The sequence below is a fragment of the Pygocentrus nattereri genome, chromosome 2, assembly GCF_015220715.1.
Source record: "Pygocentrus nattereri isolate fPygNat1 chromosome 2, fPygNat1.pri, whole genome shotgun sequence".
Taxonomy (NCBI): Eukaryota; Metazoa; Chordata; class Actinopteri; order Characiformes; family Serrasalmidae; genus Pygocentrus; species Pygocentrus nattereri.
In genome coordinates, this window is record NC_051212.1 from 51623821 (window position 1) to 51643820 (window position 20000).

Below are 20000 nucleotides of genomic sequence, written 5' to 3' on the forward strand. Positions count from 1 at the left end.
ATGCCCAGAATTTGAAATAATGAATACATCAATATTTTAGGGCTGTCGCCTGGTTAAAATTGATAACTCGATTAAAAACAGTTAACATCTTATTTTTCTGGCTGTATTTTGGTTTGTCCGTCTGAATTTTCCTGACCAAATCGTAAGGCGAATTATTCAGTAACTGCATGAAATAAATGCAAATTTTTATTTTATTTATTTGTTTATTTTTTTGTAAAAGCTCCGCTCAGATTAACAGAACGTGTGTTTTATGATCTACACATATCGCTATACACTTATAATTTACTGCTGAAAGCCAAAAATCTCAGACGCTCTTTGTGTTATTTTATTAAAGTAATGTTTCCAGAGCAGATCACTGAAGAGACGCCGTCTGTTTATAGTTTAGAGCCCAGATTTGGGGGAAAAACGGGTCGACTTTCAGTAGAAAAACAAAGTTCAGCTTCTTTTATTATAAGGGTTTAAAATGACATCACCGTCTATTAGACTGGAGAGAAGAGCTACAGCCTCACACGACGCCCAGCTTCTTAATGGAGCTTATGGAATATGAACGCTATGAAGAACATGACCAAGTGCGTTATGGAGCCACCGGTGGACTCGAGGAGTGGAAGAGGCTACAAATGTGCGTTCTTGATTAATTTGTATTGGCGGTTACTGATGATGATAATCAGGGTATTCGCAGGTTATTGTAAGGCCGTGTTGAGCAGTCTGAACATTCTCCACCAGGTGGAGCCGTTAGGTGAAAAAAAGACCAGCAGAATGTTATGATGCGCTTGTGTTTGTAGTTAGTTATAAATGGCATGTAATGTACAAAATAAAAAAATCTTAAAGTAAAATTTACAAATAAAAACACAAAGAAAAAGAGGAATAAAATAAAATCTGAAATTAGGGAAAAAAAAAAAAAAAAAAACAGTCTTTAGGCTCAAATTTGCGCCACTAAGACAAAGTCCCAATTAACAGCACAAAACAATGTGATTAAATAAATAATTAATTATTTTAATGATTTGACAGCCCTAATTAAAATGTATTTTTCCAGAATACTTTGTGAAAATTCTGAAAAGAGGAAAAAAGTGTCCTCATTTTCTTTTTTTGATTGTCTTCTCTCCTTGAATTCCACATTACAAACGCATCATCTCCGGCTAATATCGATGTGCCATCAAACACGGAGAGTGCCGCAGCGCTCTTCAGCAGTGGACTGTGGTTGGAATGGCGCTCGGCCACGAGTAACAGCGGTCATGCATTAGTAATCGGTGTTCGCTGATCGAAGCGTCTGCTCACAGCTCTTGTGTATCTGCACTCAGGCCTGTTGGAGACAGGGTGCGGTGCAGGGCAGAGTGGCTGCTCCACTAACCTACATTAGTTCCAGAGTAATGCATTTTCTTGAGATGCTTCATAAAAAGGTCTAAAACCAGGCCGCCCGTCCAGACGGGCTTCTCTTAAGGACGAGGATATTATGTCAACACAGTGATCTCAAATCTAGTCATATATTTCATATTCCTCAGTTCAAGCTCATTATAAGAATATTTAACTTATTTATAGACATTTTTGCTTGTTTGTGGTGATTGTAGTACAACCCCAATTCCAATGAAGTCGGGACGTTGTGTAAAACATAAATAAAAACAGAATACGATGATTTGCAAATCCTTTTCAACCTATATTCAACTGAATACACTACAGAGACGAGATATTTAATGTTCAAACGGATAAACTTTGTTTTTTGCAAATATTCACTCATTTTTGATTTTGATGCCTGCAACACGTTCCAAAGAAGTTGGGACAGGGGCAAGAAAAGACTGGGAAAGTTGAGGAATGCTCAAAAAAAAAAAAAACCTTATATTTATATTTTAATAACAGCTCTTGGGTGTAAACTGGACCATGAGATCTTAATTTCGTTCCACCTCATGTACCATGTGATGCGAATGACAATAAAATCTCCTTGAATCCTTGAATCCTTGAAAAAACACCTGTTTGGAACATTCCACCCGTGAACAGGTTCATTGGAAACAGGTGAGTGTCATGATTGGGTATAAAGGGAGCATCTCTGAAAGGCTCAGTCGTTCACAAGCAAGGACGGGGCGAGATTCACCACTTAGTGAACAACTGCGTGAGCAAATAGTCCAACAGTTTAAGAACAACGTTTCTCAACGTGCAATTAAAGGAATTTAGGGATTTCATCATCTACAGTCCATAACATCATCAAAAGATTCAGAGAATCTGGAGAAATCTCTGCAAGTAAGCAGCAAGGCAGAAAACCAACATTGAATGCCCGTGACCTTCGAACCCTCAGGCAGCACTGCATTAAAAACCCACATCATGCTGTAACGAATATTCCCACATGGGCTCAGGAACACTTCAGAAAACCACTGTCAGTGAACGCAGTTCGTCGCTCCGTCTACAAGTGCAAGTTAAAACTCTGCCATGCAAAGCGAAGCCAGATATCAACACCACCCAGAAACGCCGCCGGCTTCTCTGGGCTGAGCTTATCTGAGAAGGACTAACGCAGTGGGAAAGTGTCCTGTGGTCTGACGCGTCCACATTTCACACTGTTTCTGGAAATCATGGACGTCGTGTCCTCCGGGCCAAAGAGGAAAAGGACTGTCCGGATTGTTATCAGCACAAAGTTCAAAAGCCAGCATCTCTGATGGTGTGGGGGGGTGCGTTAGTGCCCATGGCAGGGGTAACCTGCACATCTGTGAAGGCCTCATTAGTGCTGAAAGGTACATACAGGTTTTGGAGCAACATCTGCTGCCATCCAAGCAGCGTCTTTTTCAGGGACGTCCTGCTTATTTCAGCAAGACGATGCCAAGCCACGTTCTGCACGTGTTACAACAGCGTGGCTTTGTAGTAAAAGAGTGCAGGTACTAGACTGGCCTGCCTGCAGTCCAGACCGTCTCCCATTGAAAATGTGTGGCACATTATGAAGCGCAAAATACAACAGCGGAGACCCCGGACTGTTGAGCAACTGAAGTTATACATCAAGCAAGAATGGGAAAGAATTCCACCTACAAAGCTTCAACAATCAGTGTCCTCAGTTCCCAAACGCTTATTGAGTGTTGTTAAAAGGAAAGGTGATGTAACACAGTGGTAAACACGCCCCTGTCCCAACTTCTTTGGAACATGTTGCAGGCATCAAATTCAAAATGAGTGAATATTTGCAAAAAACAATAAAGTTTATCTGTTTGAACATTAAATATCTCGTCTTTGTAGTGTATTCAGTTGAATAGGATTGAAAAGGATTTGCAAATCATCGTATTTTGTTTTTATTTGTTTTACACAACGTCCCAACTTCATTGGAATTGGGTTTGTAAGTGATCTCACTATATTGACCCATAATATTTCTTCTTTCAAGCAAATTTCTGTATTGAGATAATTTGACTGACTAAAATGTCGTAATAAGTTAATCTTATAATAAGTCTGCAACATCTTAAAATGAGAAATATGAGAGATTCACTAGATTTCAGTTCATTTCACTTCATGATCCCATTTTTTTGCAGCGCACCGTTCACATAGTCGAGGGTTGTGCAGCCCAAAGCCGCTGCAGGCTCATTTTTTTAGGATAAGGATGAGATTTGTGTTTAAATGAGAGAGATGGGCGTTAATTAGGGTTATTATTCCCCTGAGAGCAGCACGTGTGCGCTCATATGATTGGGAGACAAAGAGGAACAGGAAAACATTGATGAAAGAGATCCATGAATGCAGCTCGTCTGGCTGTAACGTTTTGTAGGGATGTCCTGATCTGAGCTGAGCCTGACCGATATGTTGATTAGGTGGTGATATTGGCCGATATTACCCGCTAACCTGGGTTTATCGGTACTGACGAATATTATTATTATTAGTATTAAGTGCCATCAAGTTGTTTTTCCGTCCATATGGATAATGTTTCTCCAGAATATCCCGTCTTCTCTTTGGGTCCTCAGGCTTCTTAATGGCTGGTTCATGAATTGACAAATATTGAAAAATATTCCAGCTTTTTTAATCACGACAAAATCTCGGATGGCTGCGTCACTGGGAGCGCAGTATGAGGAAACTACTGTTTTAACTGTGTAATGTCACTGTTATACGGTAATACACAGTAAAACCGTCCTATTAAACAGTTATTAACACTGGCATTTATTTATTCATGATTTAGTAATAGCCACAATTGTCACTGTTGACCAGCGCGGTGATGGAAACAAGGTTGTAATTCAGTGCTTTGGTTTGTTAGTGGCTGGTTCAGGTCAGTTTCAAACTAAAGTTTGTTTGGTTTGAGTCATTTTGAGATTCAGAACTTGATATTGTGGTTCGGGTCAGGCTTGGCCAGAATGTTGTTTGGCTCGGGTCGGTTTCCGACTAAACTCGATGTGGTTGTAATCTGATTTATGCAGGATTTTGTTGGGCTCAGGTCAGTTTTGGACTCAACTTGGTGATGTGGGTCAAGTTTGGACCGTATTTTGTCTGTCTTGTTTCAGAACATTCAGAACTTGATAATGTGGTTCAGGTCAGGTTTGGCCAGAAGTTTTTGGGCTCGGGTTTCAGATTTAGCGCTTGATGATATGGTTCAGGTCAGGTTTGGCCATAATTTTCTTGAGTTTGGGTCAGACTTGACTCCCGACTTGGGGTTTGGGTCAGTTTCAGAGTCAGTGTTGTTGGGCTCGGGCTGTGTCAGACACTGTGGGTTGAGTTCGGCCAGAATTTTGTCAGGTTCCTATCAGGCCCAAAATTTTAAGGCCGGACCAAACCTGTAGTTCTGTCTCACTGCTGTAGACGTCCACGTGATGTGCAGCCAACGTCCCTCTTAACACAGACATGTCGTAGTAATGGAATAACAATGAGAGGCGAACGGGTCACTGTGCTGGTCTATCGGTGCGCTTCTATCTGCAGCTCGTTCGCTCAGCCTGCTTTGTGCAGAGTCACGGCGAGCCACTCACTCAGTTCACTCTGGCTGGAGCTGAAGGCTTCAGTCGATCTGGCTCTAAATATTTCATGCCCCATCAAAAGCAGCCGGCCGGATGGCTGAGCGTGCCAGATTTCAGCAGGGTGTGTGTGGGTGGGTGGTTTTTTTTTTTTTTTTGTTTCTTTTTGGTGCAGCCCATAAATGATGGAGGAGGCCATGTACAGTGTGTAAAAGTGCATCTGCTGTTCAGAGTGGAAGCTCGTCCACTGCTGATGAATAATGTAGTGTCCACTGAACTGCAGCTGCTGCCTTTTTGTGAGTGTACTGGAGAATTCAGTTAACTCTTTAAGGACGAACGTCGTGCCTCTGACCCGTTCATAACTTTTTATCTTTAAACTTCAACAACTTCACAAAAGTTTAAGATATAAACAAACTTCAAACTCTGTGTTAGACTAGAGAAGCTGAGCTTTCTGACAGTAAGCCATGTGTTGTAGTGTGCATCGCGTTTCCCTGTGAAACCCCAGGCCTGATAAACTCTGCAGTGCTGCGTGAAAGTCTTAGGCACCCAAGACACATTTTCAAAATCTATTTATTTGTGTAGTTTGTGTTGTATGTATGTATGTATGTATGTATATATATATATATATATATATATATATATGTATATATATATATATATATATATGTATATATATATATATATATATATATATATATATATATAAAAACGTGTGTGTGTAATAAATAGTGATTTTCTGGATGTTTGTGTGTTTTTTTTTTTTTTAACCATTTCCATTTCGTTTTGAAGTATTTCAACAGTCGTGATTGACCGACTAGCATGCCGCAACAACTTTAATGCCCTGTTATCGTTTTTATAACCAGACTGGCTTCATGAACTCATTTCAGGTGAAAGTCCTCCAGCGTCTCTCTTGGTAAACCAGTCTTTTAATAGACCGTCATTAATTAGTGACGCTGACGTCTATTAAAATGATCAGAAGCACAAAACACTGAAGGTAAACAGTTTCCATCAGGGAGAACCGAGTGGCTCTGAAATCACTTTTTACACACAAGCAAAGTTTCAGTTTCAGATTTATTTACAACTTAGTTCCAAGTTTAAGTTGAATAAAAACTGGCTTTAAACTCAGGATCACAGATGAGCTCCTTTACTATGTTGATCTGTAGGCGTCTGTTCATAAACATAAACCAGCCCAAACTCATTTACTATAAAATGAAATGGTGTTTGTAGAAATTCAGAAAAAAGCCGCGTCAGTCTCGACTGCATATGTGGACATATTTCTATATTGAGCTCTATTTACACAAAGTTAGGTTAGTTCATCATTTATGTTGAACAGACTCTCCCAAAGTTTTACGCTGCTGCGCTGACGTTGAACCGCGTGCTGCACTGGGTCGGTATGACCAACAGGTCAAAACCAGCTCTAAACAAAGTGACCGCTGGGCCCTGATTGGTGCTCTGGCTTTGCGCTTCTTTCGTTTTGACATGTTACGTTTTTATACACACAGAAACCAAAAGGAACGACAGATTTCTCAAAATGTAGGAGGAAAAAGTCGGATATTAGACTCTGAAATGTAGTGGAGTGAAAGGACAAAGTCGCCCAGAACGGAGAAACTTCAGTACAGATACACCAAAAATACTAAAGTACAGAAACTAATTACATTTACTCAGTTACTCAGTTACTGTCCACCTCTGTCCAGGCCTCTAACAGACGTGAGGCACTAAATCTATTAGAATTTACATGTTAATAGTCCGAGTGAGAAGCTGTTCAGAAAGTGTTACAGCCTTTGGATTTACTTCACATTCATATGTATTTAAAGCTTCAGTGAACTATTATCATGAGTTTGGAATTCAGGTCATATTTAATAAATTCTAAAGCCTGAAACGAGCTGGTTTTGCAGTATAGTTACACATGGGATTTATAAAGCCTTATAAGGGCATTTCGCTAAATACCAGAAACACCACGGCTGCTTCAGAGAGCAGATTGCTCTGAGCTTAACACGTCCCAGGGTCCTTTTTTCACCATCTAGCCCCTGCGTGTCCCTCCCTGCAGGAGACGCGGCACAACCTGACCGTCAATCTGACCACGCTGAGGGTGTGGTGTTACGCCTGCACCAAAGAAGTCTTCCTGGACAGGAAGCTGGGGCCTCCCACCCTGCTGCCTGGCGCCGTCCAACCCATCTCCCCCCTGCAGACTCCCATCCAGGTAACACCCACTTCTCCTAAACTGATTGCCCACTTCATTAGAACCTGTCCACAGTCTAACACCATGGATTGCCGCTTTATGAGCTCGGCCTGCTTTATAGGTCTGGCGTATAACGTGTACAGTTCCAGACTGTAGACCATCTGTTCCTGCCCAGTTGGTCAGCCCCGCCGTCTTCGCTGGTCAGATTCTGAGTGTGTGAGTCTGTGTATTCTCAGGAGCCCGTGGCCCCCGGCAGCCCAACGTCCCTGAGAGTCCCACCACCCGGAGCCTGCGAGGACCTGGACATGGAGACTGAAGAGGAGGACGATTTGAGAAGCAGAGGTACTGAACGTGGCCTGGCTCAGTGAAAACTCTGCTGCTTTAAGCCTTTCTGACAAAAACCTCCGTCACGCCAAGCCAACAGGCTGCTAGCCTCTTTTTAACTCGCCCTCATTTAGAGCTGCTGTGTTATTTAACATTCATCATGAGCACCAACGCGCTGTGGTTCACTTGCTACACCGTAATTTTTGAGGCACAGTTCAGAGAAAATCTAATGTAGTCGTTTTCCCCTTATTCCAAATTTAGTTTGATGTCCAAAGTTGGCTCCTTTAGTTTTGCGCTGGAGCCACAGACTTAATGTACGTTAGCATTAGTTGTTGGAACAAAACCTTGGATCTCCAGTGCGGTGGCTTTACAGGAGAAGGAAAAAGCCTCCTCTGCTTTTAATGTAAGTCAAAGGAACCAGATTTTTTTCCCCAAATCATTTTGGGTCGTTTCTTTTGGTCCATTCATCATGAAAATACGTCATTATCGAATAATTTCGTGCACGGGTCGGCAACATTTTTTGTATTTTATAATCGCTGTTTCACACTTTTGAACTCGTGTTGCTGATATTGATGCTAGTTCCACCAGTTGGCGCTGCGCCGACCCGTTTCTTAGTTCCACCAGTTGGTGCTGGGCGGACCCGTTTCTTAGTTCCACCAGTTGGTGCTGGGCGGACCCGTTTCTTAGTTCCACCAGTTGGTGCTGGGCGGACCCGTTTCTTAGTTCCACCAGTTGGTGCTGGGCGGACCCGTTTCTTAGTTCCACCAGTTGGTGCTGGGCGGACCCGTTTCTTAGTTCCACCAGTTGGTGCTGGGCGGACCCGTTTCTTAGTTCCACCAGTTGGTGCTGGGCGGACCCGTTTTAGTTCCACCAGTTGGTGCTGGGCGGACCCGTTTCTTAGTTCCACCAGTTGGTGCTGGGCGGACCTAAATGCTGCCTAAATCATCACACTTGCTTCATGCTCAAAATTCAGACTTCCAGATATCTGCTGTTACTGTCTACTGGTTTGTGTAGATAACAGTATCACACACGACAGTCAAGTGGAGTCAAAGTTTATTTATATCGCACTTTTTACAGCAGGTGTTGTCGCAACGCCACCATGAGCGTCGCCAGTGGTGACAGTGGCAAGGAAAAACTCCCTAAGAGAAAGAGACTCAAAAGGGAACCCATTCTCTTCTGGTCAGCACCGGATAGCAGAACAATAACACACAACAAAATGACCAGAGAATAAGGTTTTAACATTCGCGTAAAATATTAAAGTACAGAAAAGTGGGGAAGCAGGTGAGGCAGTGGCTGTGATTAGAGTCAGTGCAGCAGCATCATCAGCAGTGTATTCCAGATGGCTGAAGAACTCTACGCCGTTTGAGGAGACCGTGATGATTTATATATACAGCTGGTGACTGTGAAGCTTCCATTACTAGCTACATTAGCCTCGTCCCTCCAGTGCAAAACTGAAGAGGCAAATTTCAGACGCTGAGCGTGTCTTGGCTGAACGTTACATTTGGGGTAAGAGGGGATTTTTCACCAAGCTATTCCTTTGATGCTCACATACTCCGCTGTGTATTCCTGAGTCTCTGTGTGTTCACTGTGTGTTCATGTCCTGCAGGGCTGACCGGGCTGAAGAACATCGGCAACACTTGCTATATGAACGCGGCCCTGCAGGCTCTCTCCAACTGGTGAGGATGTGTGTATATATGTGTGTGTGTGTGTGTGTGTGTGTGTGTGTAAACGCAGAACACATTTTGAAAGCTGGTGACTGTGAAGCTGACATTGATTTGCGTTAATAAATATATGAATTGCTTCAATAAATGCATCAATTTGCCTTGGTAAATAATCCTTAATCAATAAAAACCTCGAACATTTTCGCCTGGAGATGTTTACTGAGCAACTAATGAGCAGCCCAGTGAAGCTGTAATCGGCCCCTGGAGCTGCTGATCTAACGCTGCGTCCCAAACCACACACTTCTGTACTTCACCTCCTACACTATTGAGTGCACTTCTAATGGTAGAGCTGCTGTCTGTTTGTATACTATTTAATGTGCTACTGCGCAGTTTGCTATGTGAAAATATCTCAGCCGTGCAGATTTTAGCTTTCGTTTGTCATCACTTCAAACACAAATCGAATAAAATCAAATCGGAGCTCATACGCAGGGACGGATGTGATCGATGTCTTAGAATTTTGTTTCAGAAATTCTTTGAAAAGTGTTTTTATTGCCTTTGCTTGGGCGGTTATGGCTTTAACAGCCACAGCTCTGCTGAATGAACTTGAAGTTGCCTGCCAGTGTGGCGGCAGCATGATTGTGTGTGTGTGTGTGTGTGTGTGTGTCTATATATACAGCAGTGTAGCTGTGTCCATTCATAGAGAGATGGATACTTTATTGATCCCGAAGGAAATTTAGCAGCCTGGAGCAGACGCACAACACTGTACAGTAACCGTAATAAGAATGTAGACGTATAACAAGAATAAATAAACCAGATCAGATATGCAGGCAGATATACAAGTAGAAAAAATACAGCAATCTGTGATGAGATCTATACCCTGAGGTGAGAGGCGCAGTGCAATAATGACCGTATGAGAAGTTACAGGTAACGGTATATAATGACCACACAGAATGAATCAATATGTGCAGATGTTGTACCAAATAAAGTGTCCAGATGTGCAGCGAGGTATGCAGAAAGTGCAGTATGTGCAGCTTGCTGTCTAAATGTGCAGATGAATAGAGAAACACAAGATAAGCATGAGATTCAGATTCAGACCCTCCTCTCCCCCCCCCCTTCTCTGCTGGTCCCCCTGGGAAGAGTTGAAGAGCCTGATGGCTCTGAGGACAAAGGATCTCCTGAATGTGCCGGTTGAGCAGCTCTGTGACAGCAGCCTGCCACTAAACATGCTCCTCCTGTCCAAGATGATGGTGTGCAGGCAGTGGGTGGCCATCATCCTCCATAACGGAGAGCAGTTTCTTTAATGTGCTTCTCTTATGCTGAGATAATAAGTAATGCTTCGCTTTTTAAACGACGCTCATTACAGGACAGCCAGTCACAACAAAGATCGCTTACAAACGTCCTATAGGCACAATAACAAAAACCGTCCTGTGTGAAGTTAATTGTGAGATGTAGGAACCGGGTCCCACTATACAGCCCACCTGCAGAGCCCTAACTAGCGCTGTAGAAATCTGTCTTTTTCCCTGAGAGACTCACATACGCAGCTCCTCTTCGTCGTCTTTGGGCTGGCGCAGTATCAGCTGCTCGTGTTGTCGTAAGTCAGTAAGTTTCGCCTTTGTTTCAAAGCTCGTTTTCAGGCTTATTTGAACGCGAACGTTTCTTTTCTCTATTCCAAACTACACCTGCCTTGTCTGAACATCGGATTAAGTAAACGAATGCTAAGATGAGTTCAGATAACCCTCCCTAAACGGCTCCCGGACCGAGCGGGCAGCAGCCAGAACCCAGCGTGAAAGCGACTTCATTAGAAAAAGAACGGCTTGTAGACCCAATCAGACTCTTTATGCCTGCTTTTCCTCTTCACTTCTCTGCCACAATCCGTCTCGCCTTTCCTTCCTTTTTCGCTCTAAATTCACATCTCCAGGCTTGGGCTGGTCACTTCTGGGCTGGGTTTTTTACATTTTTTATGTAGATCGCCATTAGCCTAATTAAATGGAAATGGGTAATGTAACTAAAAGCACGGATTATATTTGGAAAGGCTCCGTGACATCCGAGAAAGAGTTTTAGGACGTTTTTAGTAAAAGCTCGACTGTGTGGACGGATATGGAGCTCAGAAAAATGGAACTGGGTCAAAATTTGCAATCCTGCAAAGACTGTTAATTACTACAGGGACGTTAGTTGGAATTGTGTGCATGCGTTTGTGTGCGGTGGGAAGGATTTTTGTGTTTCATGGGCACACCAGCTTTTCTCTTTCATCTCTCCACATACTCTGCGTGCCTTATTTGTGAGGATCATCTGAAAGACCTTGTTTGAAGGCTACCAACCCAGGGACCTTCATAACATGCGCAAAAGAATTAACATTTTTTCCAAAATGATGTTTGCATGTTTGTGGATGGCTTTGGGGAGCAATCTTAAGATGATCCATCAAGTAAATGTGCGATGGCCCTGTTTTTCGTTCTTAACACTGTTCTAAGGCATCATTTCGCTGCTGTCGGAAAACAAAACCTCTCCATTTTTATCGTTTTTCAGTTTTTGACCATATTTGAAAGTACCTGTTGTCTGTTACATTGTGTGTAAATTTCGTGATGAGTGGGCCATAGGAAGATTCCCAGAATGACTTGGAAAGACGTCTGGTTCCATTGACTTACATTAAACGTAACGAAGGTTTTTTCCTTCTCCTGTAAAGTTACCATTGTGGAGATCCAGGGTTTTGTTCCGACAGCTGCGATTTGCTAGTAATGGATCTTAGAAGGCCTTGGCCAGGTTGAGAGCCCTGTATATGCATTCTTCATAAGATCGGGATGCACTTGAACTGTTTACGCTTTTTAGGCCTTATCGTTCTTATGAACGTACATATGCATACAAAAAACCACACTTGAGTGAAAGTAGAGCTACCTGTTTAGAACATCTGTTTAGAAGACGTAGCTGTTGACATGAAAAACAACTGGATCTTCATACCTGTAACTGCTTGAGTCTCCTCAGTTGAAATTGTGGTTTGAGTAGAAATCCAATCCTTTTTTAATTATTTGGAAATTCGGTTGTATCTCCCGTTAGGACGAAGCAAACTGAACCAAAAAAATACACTACATGTCTTGACGTGTGTGTAATCGATTGCATTACACGTGATCCTAGAAGTGATCTCTGTTTTCTGCCAGACATGTAAAGGGGCACAAGGGTCTGCACCTGGAAGTTAAATGTCTTGACGGCTGTCCGTCGCCTACCTCATCGCTCTGATGCAGGGGCACCTCGGCTTGTTCGAATCCCCATATGCTGAGAGAGAGTTATTACAAAAATATTTGCGGCCTCGTTTGAGTGAAACTGTGTGTGTGTGTGTGTGTGTGTGTGTGTGTGTGTGTGTATGTGTGTGTATATATATATATATATATATATATATATATATATATATATATATATATATATATATATATATATATATAGCTGTTGTCAGAACCTTGTATCTCCAAAATGGTAACTTTACAGGAGAAGGAATAAACCTACTTTTCTTTTAATGTAATTCAATGGAACCAGAATTTTTTCCAAGTCATTTTGTTCCATTTATTTTGGTCCATCCTTCATGAAATTTATACACAATTTAAATGACAACAGGCATTTTCAAATTATTTCAAAACTAAAAAATGACAAAAGTGGAGAATGCATGGTTTTCTTCCGACAGCATCGAGATAGATAGATAGATAGATAGATAGATAGATATATATATATATATATATATATATGTATGTGTATTGTGTGTTACTTTAAGCAAATTAATAGAAATTGTGTACTGAAATTTGCAGAAAAATGTCATACCAAGTTTTTTATCTGTATTCAAACATGCATGTGACTGTACAAAGAACTTATGTACAGTGTTCTTAACTAGATGCTGTATTGTGTATGTTACGGGTGTATTTTGTGTTTGGGTGCTACAGTTTCTCATTAGGTCAAGTGGGATTTTTGGCCAGTGTAAAGCTTGTCCAACCTGGCAACCGTTGCTATGAAGGAACGCATTACAATTCATAATTGAAATTTGAGGCTCTTGTGCTTCCACCAGACGTCCTCCCCTCTGACTTTCCGTTTCTTCTGTCTGTTTGTCTTCAGTCCTCCGCTGACGCAGTTTTTCCTGGACTGCGGCGGCCTGGTCAGAACGGACAAGAAGCCGGCTCTGTGTAAAAGCTACCAGAAGCTGATCACAGACCTGTGGCACAAAAACAGGCACGTAGCTTCTCCCTTCTTCTTCATTTGTTTATTTATTTGTGTTGCTTTGTCTGGATTTGTGACGTATTTAATCTGTGGACTTACTTGCTGACTGATTTGCACTTGCAGGCCGTCCTTTGTCGTCCCTACAAATCTGTTCCAGGGAATCAAAGCAGTCAATCCAATGTTTCGGGGCTACTCCCAGCAGGTAGGCGTTGTGAACAGGGTCTCGGTTCTAATAAGAGACCCTTTTCTGGATAAACAACATGCCCTTGCTTTATCCTGTACTACAGGCTTCTAGTTCATACAGTCTGTAAATGGAAACTAAGCTGCAAAAGCAGCCTGTTTGGAATTGACTGTGGTTGTGATGTCACAACCATGAACACATTTGCATATGACTGTATGTCAGAGCAGAGACAATTTACATACATACATTTGTATGCAAAAGTTTGGCCACCCCTGGTGAAATTACATATTTTATTGATTAGCCAAGTTCAAATGACCTAATGCATCCTTTAGACAGAAACCTGCCTCTGCACATTTTAATGCACGATTACTGTTTATTTGATGAAATGCAGATAAATAGGAATTTAAGCTCATTCATTGGCCAGATTAGCCTTTATGATTAAGATTAAGTGACCCTTATTAGTCCCACAATGGGGAAATTTCACCTCTACAATCTAACCCGTCCGTCCAGTGAAACACCACATACACACTAGTGAAGACACACACCTAGGGGCAGTGAGCACACTTGCCCAGAGCAGTCGTGGGCTGGAGGTTAGGGAACTGGCCCTGTGACCGGAAGGTTGCCGGTTCAGTCCCCAGCACCGACAGCACATGATTGAGGTGTCCTTGAGCAAGACACCTAACCCCCAATTGCTCCCCAGGCGCCGAGGATTGGGCTGCCCACCGCTCCGGGCAAGTGTGCTCACTGCCCCCTAGTGTGTGTGTGTTCACTAGTGTCTATGTGGTGTTTCACTTCACAGATGGGTTAAATGCGGAGGTGGAATTTCCCTGTTGGTGGGATTAATAATGTATCACTTAACGTAACAGTGGACAGCCGTATCCACAGCGCCCGGGGAGCAGTTGGAGGTTAGGTGCCTTGCTCAAGGGCACCTCAGTCACGTCCTCTTGGCCCAGGGGATTGAACCAACGACCTTCTGGTCACAAAGCTGGTTCCCTAACCTCCAGCCCATGGCTGCCCCTTATTGGAATAAGCTTTTATAAATGTTTATGTAGACCCCATGCACTAAAAACACCACCTTTATTCTGTTTATCTCCCCTCTCGTAATCTGTCATGGTAGTTATTTCAGCTTCTGACTCATTCCATCCGCAGAAGGTACTTAAAGAAGGAGATATTAATAGAAAACGCACTCGCCGTCCTCTGAGCACATCCTCCTTACCCTGGCTGACTTCTGACTCAGAATTAGTTTGAGGAGAAACAATCCCATCCGTTGTGCTCCAGGTTGTCCTTCTCTTTTTCAGGCCACAGTGCCCTCATGGCCGTGTAATAAACCCACACGGGCCTCGCAGTCATTCGTCACGGCCGGCCAGAGAGGAAGAGCCATTTTTAGAACTAGCATTAGCATGCGTGGGCCGTCATGGGCCCGGACCAGAATGGATCCCTGTAAAAGCTCCAGCAGCAGTAATCTCATTTACAGAGTCACATTCATGGACACACACTGAGCGAGAGAGCGAGAGAGCGAGAGAGAGAGAGAGAGAGAGAGAGGGAGAGAGGGAGAGAGGGAGAAAGTGTGTATTATGGTGTACTCTCCTGGCTATAGTTCCACACACAGACCGGACTTTATTTATGTCTGCTCCTCAGTTTCATACTCCTCAGTGTTTATTCAGCGGACAACAGTAATCCTCAGCCTTGCTTTTGCCTGATGGCCCTTTGGCTGCTAATTACAGTGCTGGACAAAAGTCAGAGACGATTTCCAGTCGAAACGGCCACTAAACGCAGGAGATTATAAGAAATAATGAAGATATTTCTGAGGAGATTAGATATGAGATACTTCCCTTTGCGCAAGTGTATGTGAAGACAGATTTTACTGAGAAAAGGAAGGGGACAGGAAAGAAAAACCTTTGCAAATCAAAGAAGCTGCTGGTGTTATCACTGTATCAGAACAATGGGCTGACCACTCCAAAGTCTAGACCTCAACATGATTGAATGTTGTGTAGTGGTTGGTGTAGTGTATTGCAGTGGGTAACACCTCTGCCTTCTATGCTGTAGACTAGGGTTCAATCCCCCACCTGGGTCAGCGTCCTACACTGTACCAATAAGAGTCCTTGGGCAAGACTCCTAACACCGCCTTTGCCTACCTGTGTAAAATGATCAAATTGTAAGTCGCTCCGGATAAGAGCGTCAGCCAAATGCCATAAATGTAAATGTAAATGAATGTGTTTGGGGTTATTTGGATCATGAAAAGCGGAAAGTATAACCACCTTCTAAGACTGAACTGAGGAGTTGAAAACATTCAGTTTTCTTCTTCAAAAAACTGAAAACAAGTCGCTTGAAAAGAGTGGAAGCGGTAATAAAGGCAAATGCTGGACATAAATACTGTTCCTGTGCCTAATACCTGGTCTGTTCCTCCCTCTCCGTCTCAGGACTCTCAGGAGTTCCTACGCTGTCTGATGGATCAGCTGCACGAGGAGCTGAAGGAGACCGTGGTGGAGCCCGAGGACCAAAGTCCGGTGGCCAGCGTGGACGACAGCCCGGACGAAGACGACCGCAGCCGTTCAGATAGTGACTTCCAGTCCTGCGAGTCGTGCAGCGCGGACAGCGAGGGTCCCCGGGGCCCAGAGGAGGCCGAAGAGGCTGACATGCTGATCCCAGATGAGGAGAAGGCCAACAGAGAGTGGCAGAAAGAAAAGAACCTCATTAACAACCTGTACCGCGCTGGCTCCCACGGTGACCTCGACAAGGACGTGGACACGACCAATGAGAACAGGACCATCATTAGCAGCCAGGGGGCTATCAAGCAAGGCAAGGCTGCAGGTAGGTGTTCTCCTTTGGAATAGGTCATATTGAGACAAATACCCCACTACCCCAAATGTAGCTGGTCAACCAAGACACATTTGGGGCCTGAAAGAGCAGCAAGTTTGGGGGCGGGGACAACTTGCCTTTGTTCTGAAGGCTCTTTTGTTGGGGATTCAAGCTGCATATTTTGGCCATTGCTTCTGGCTGTGCATTTCCCCATTGATAAGCGAGAATTGCAAATTAAGTTGTAAAAGTCAATCATATATATGCCAAGTTGTGGCATTTGCCCTTTTAGAAAGCTAGAAATCTGCTAAATCTAAAGGGGAATGCTGTCAACTTTTCTAAATTTCTGCATAAATAAATGGTTAAGATGTCATTCAGAGTGGTTTGATCTGAAATGCTCCATTTTAGAGAAACTTGTTGATGGTGATGGTGATGGTGGTGGTGGTGGTGGGAACCAGATGTCTGAAGAGTTTAATGCCTCCAATTCTCCCTCACAGAAATTCTTACGTGAATATGAAGATGTTGATGTCTGAGACGTTGTTTTTACGATAGTATCTAGTTAAAAGTTTGATCCGTGAAAACATCCATGTACGCCGCCACTGTAACTCACTGAAGGCCTGCCTTTCCTTTTACCTGGTTGTTAAGAAAAAAAAAATCATCATTTTGATCATTTAAACCCATATTGAATTGAAAACAATGCAATGACAGCATATCAAAAGTTAAATACATGCCCGCAACGTGAGTTTGAGTTTGATGCCCGCAACGTGTTCCAAAAAAGGATGACATGGATGACTTGAACACTGTGAAGGCAACATTAATGCTGAACGATATATGCAGATTTTGGAGCACGATATGCTGCCATCCAGATGACGTCTTTTTCAGGGACGGCCTTGATTACATATATTACAGCAACGTGGCTTTAAAGTAAAAGAGTCCACTTGCTCAACGGACCTGTCTGGGTCCAGATCTGTCACCACTGAAAACATTTAGGGGTAAACTTTGGAGGGTGGAAAGACTGAATGTAACTGAAATGCTCAAGGTTGTGTGACCTAATAATGTCAGGCCCAGTCACCGTTATACTCTGTCCAAATCCCCTGTGGCTGTGACGTTTCTCTCCTGTGCTTCCAGACACCAACCCTGAGATCCAGGTCAGCAACAATGCCCGGTCCCAAAGCCCCAGTGCCAATGAGGGAATCGTCCCCAAACTGTCCAGCAGTCCCCCAAAATCTACCCCCATGTGGCCTAGCTTGAGCTCAGCTCACAAGAAAGGTACCTCAGCTCGACACACATCAGCTCAACCTATGAGAATGCAGCAGATTCAGTTACTGTGTCTTAACGCCGTGTCTCTCTCTTTATGTCTTCTTCTCTCAGTGACCTCGTTCGCACCGCCGAAGAGCAAGCGTCAGAGGAAGTATCGCAGCGTCATCTCTGACATTTTTGACGGCACCATTGTTAGTTCCGTTCAGTGCCTGACCTGTGACAGGGTGAGGAGTCTGCTTGCTGGTTCCCATTACACACAAACAAGCTATAACTGTGGTATAAACAGTGGGGATAATGTCATCAGCATCTGTGTTAACCCTTTTAACGCTAGTGTTGATAGTGGCATTATGCTCCAGTATTAAGGCTGACCTAAATAACTTAAATACTCAAGTATTTGTTTATGTCAGGGATTTTAGCCCCAATTCTCAGTCTGGCCGACTCTGTGCTGGTCAGCTCTACTCTAGATTTTTGGGTCAGTCGACAGTTGGAGAGAGAATCGAGTCGTGTGTGAGGTTCGCAGACTCCGATTTCTGGACATCGAGTTTCAGACCAGTGAGAGTTTATCGCCCAGCGGTTAGCGAAATCTAGTGTAAACTGGTCAGTGACTCAGTCTGAACCGACTCCTTCTACAGCCAACGAGAGCACGAAAGAAGAAAGTACAGCAAGTAAACAAAGAAAAATCGTGAAAAGTCTCTCACGCGTGGAGCGAAGCTTTTTTAATGAGCTGAGTTTCAGGCACAATTGAGTTCATGTACATTTAAAACTGTATAAAGTACCTGATCACGTTTTTAAATCCATGATCCTCACTTAAACGGGTTCACCTGCCGCTTCTTTACTGTCTCAGCGCAGACTAAGATCATATGATGGTTATGATTTTTGAAAGGAGAAAATTCTCACATTGGTGGGATTCTTTGATCTCTTGTTCAGCCACCTTGCCGATTTTCTTACATTTACAGCATTTCGCAGACGCTCTTATCCAGCGTGACTTACAAGAAGTGCTTTGTCAGTCTAGAGAAAGTATCTTTGCTAGTTACCAATAGCTTAGAGAAAAGACAGTCCTGAGCTCAGATACTGCTAGATACAAATATGTCACTGCAGACACCAAGAGAAAAAGAAACAGAGTTGAGCGCAGAACTCTGTGCCATTCAATGCAATACAATAACAATAAGATACAATACAATAAATAAAATAAGTGCAGCTTCTAGTTCAATGCTCATTTAAGTGCTGTGTAAAAAGATGAGTCTTCAGTCTTTGAAGACAGCAAGAGACTCTGCTGTTCGGACAGCCAGTGGGAGTTCATTCCACCACCTGGGCTCCAGTACAGAGAACATTCTCGACGCTCGTCTTCCACGCGCCTTGAAGGATGGCGGGTCAAGCCGAGCTGTACTCGAAGCTCGAAGGGCTCGTGGTACAGTTCGAGATTTTACCATTGCCATCAAGCAGGTAGGGGCTGGTCCATTTTTGGCTTTGTAGGCAGCATTAGGGTTTTAAATCTGATCCGCGCAGCTACAGGATGCCAGTGAAGGGAGCGCAGCAGTGGGGTGACGTGGCTGAACTTGGGGAGGTTGAAGACGAGACGTGCTGCCGCTTCTTAGTTCACACTTCACCCTCCTCCCTATCTTAACAAAAATTGGGACACCCTACCCCTAGACGCAAATTTGAACATGATGCAAAGGTTAATTGTGCAAAAAAAAGTAAAAAAAAAAAAAAAAAAAAAAGACAAAAATTGAAGCTCAAGATTTTGGATCTTTGGGACGTCCACTGGAAAAAAAAAAGCCTGTTTGTTAGAAATTGAGGACTGGATTCGATTCCTCATTTGGAAGCACCCAAAGCCTCTTTTGAGTAGCCCTACGAAATATTAAAACAATCAGAAGTAAATGTTGACCTAATTCAGTGCATTTACATGTGGTTTACATTCTGTTTCGGCAGATTTGAGCGTGTATTAATGTCATTTTCCCGTGGCTGAAATGTAGTGCGTGTTGTTTCTTTCTGCAAAGCAAGATTTGTAAGCACAACAAAACCCTTTTCAGCAAATTCAAAGCCCGACTTTGGCCACTGTGTTTCAATGAAAGCCAAAAGGCTGTAATGCGTGACATCAAAACCACTGCAGTGAATGGTGGGTGTTGTGATTCAGCTCTTTCATACAGAAGTCGTCCTGCAGGCTGACATCAGATTCATCTTCTCTTTCATTCGAAGGTGTCGGTGACACTGGAGAACTTCCAAGACATCTCGCTGCCCATCCCGGGGAAAGAGGATCTGGCTAAGTTGCACTCCTCTTCCCATCAGACCGCCTTGGTGAAGGCAGGGTCCTGCGGCGAGGCGTACGCCCCTCAGGGCTGGATTGCCTTCGTAATGGAGTACATCAAGAGGTGATTGGGAACAGCGTTTAATCTCTGATGTATAAGAGACGACACAAAATGGGCTTTATGTAGTATATCAGTCAGGCATAACGTTCTGACCACCGCCTTGTTTCTACGCTCACTGTCCATCTTATCAGCTCCACTTACTGTAGAGCTGCA

The 20000-nt window shown here is 43.4% G+C and overlaps 1 protein-coding gene across 2 annotated transcripts in view; it reads left to right on the forward strand.

Annotated features, from left to right (window-relative positions):
* usp33 (ubiquitin specific peptidase 33) overlaps nt 1–20000 on the forward strand; it is a 54374-nt gene that overhangs the window by 13757 nt on the left and 20617 nt on the right. For both annotated transcript variants that reach the window (XM_017714679.2, XM_037545580.1), the window contains 9 exons: nt 6937–7089; nt 7305–7410; nt 8999–9068; nt 13143–13256; nt 13368–13446; nt 15846–16236; nt 17350–17490; nt 17593–17705; nt 19678–19850. In XM_017714679.2, the coding sequence (XP_017570168.1) occupies nt 6937–7089; nt 7305–7410; nt 8999–9068; nt 13143–13256; nt 13368–13446; nt 15846–16236; nt 17350–17490; nt 17593–17705; nt 19678–19850 (1340 nt within the window). The remainder of the gene's footprint in view (nt 1–6936; nt 7090–7304; nt 7411–8998; nt 9069–13142; nt 13257–13367; nt 13447–15845; nt 16237–17349; nt 17491–17592; nt 17706–19677; nt 19851–20000) is intronic.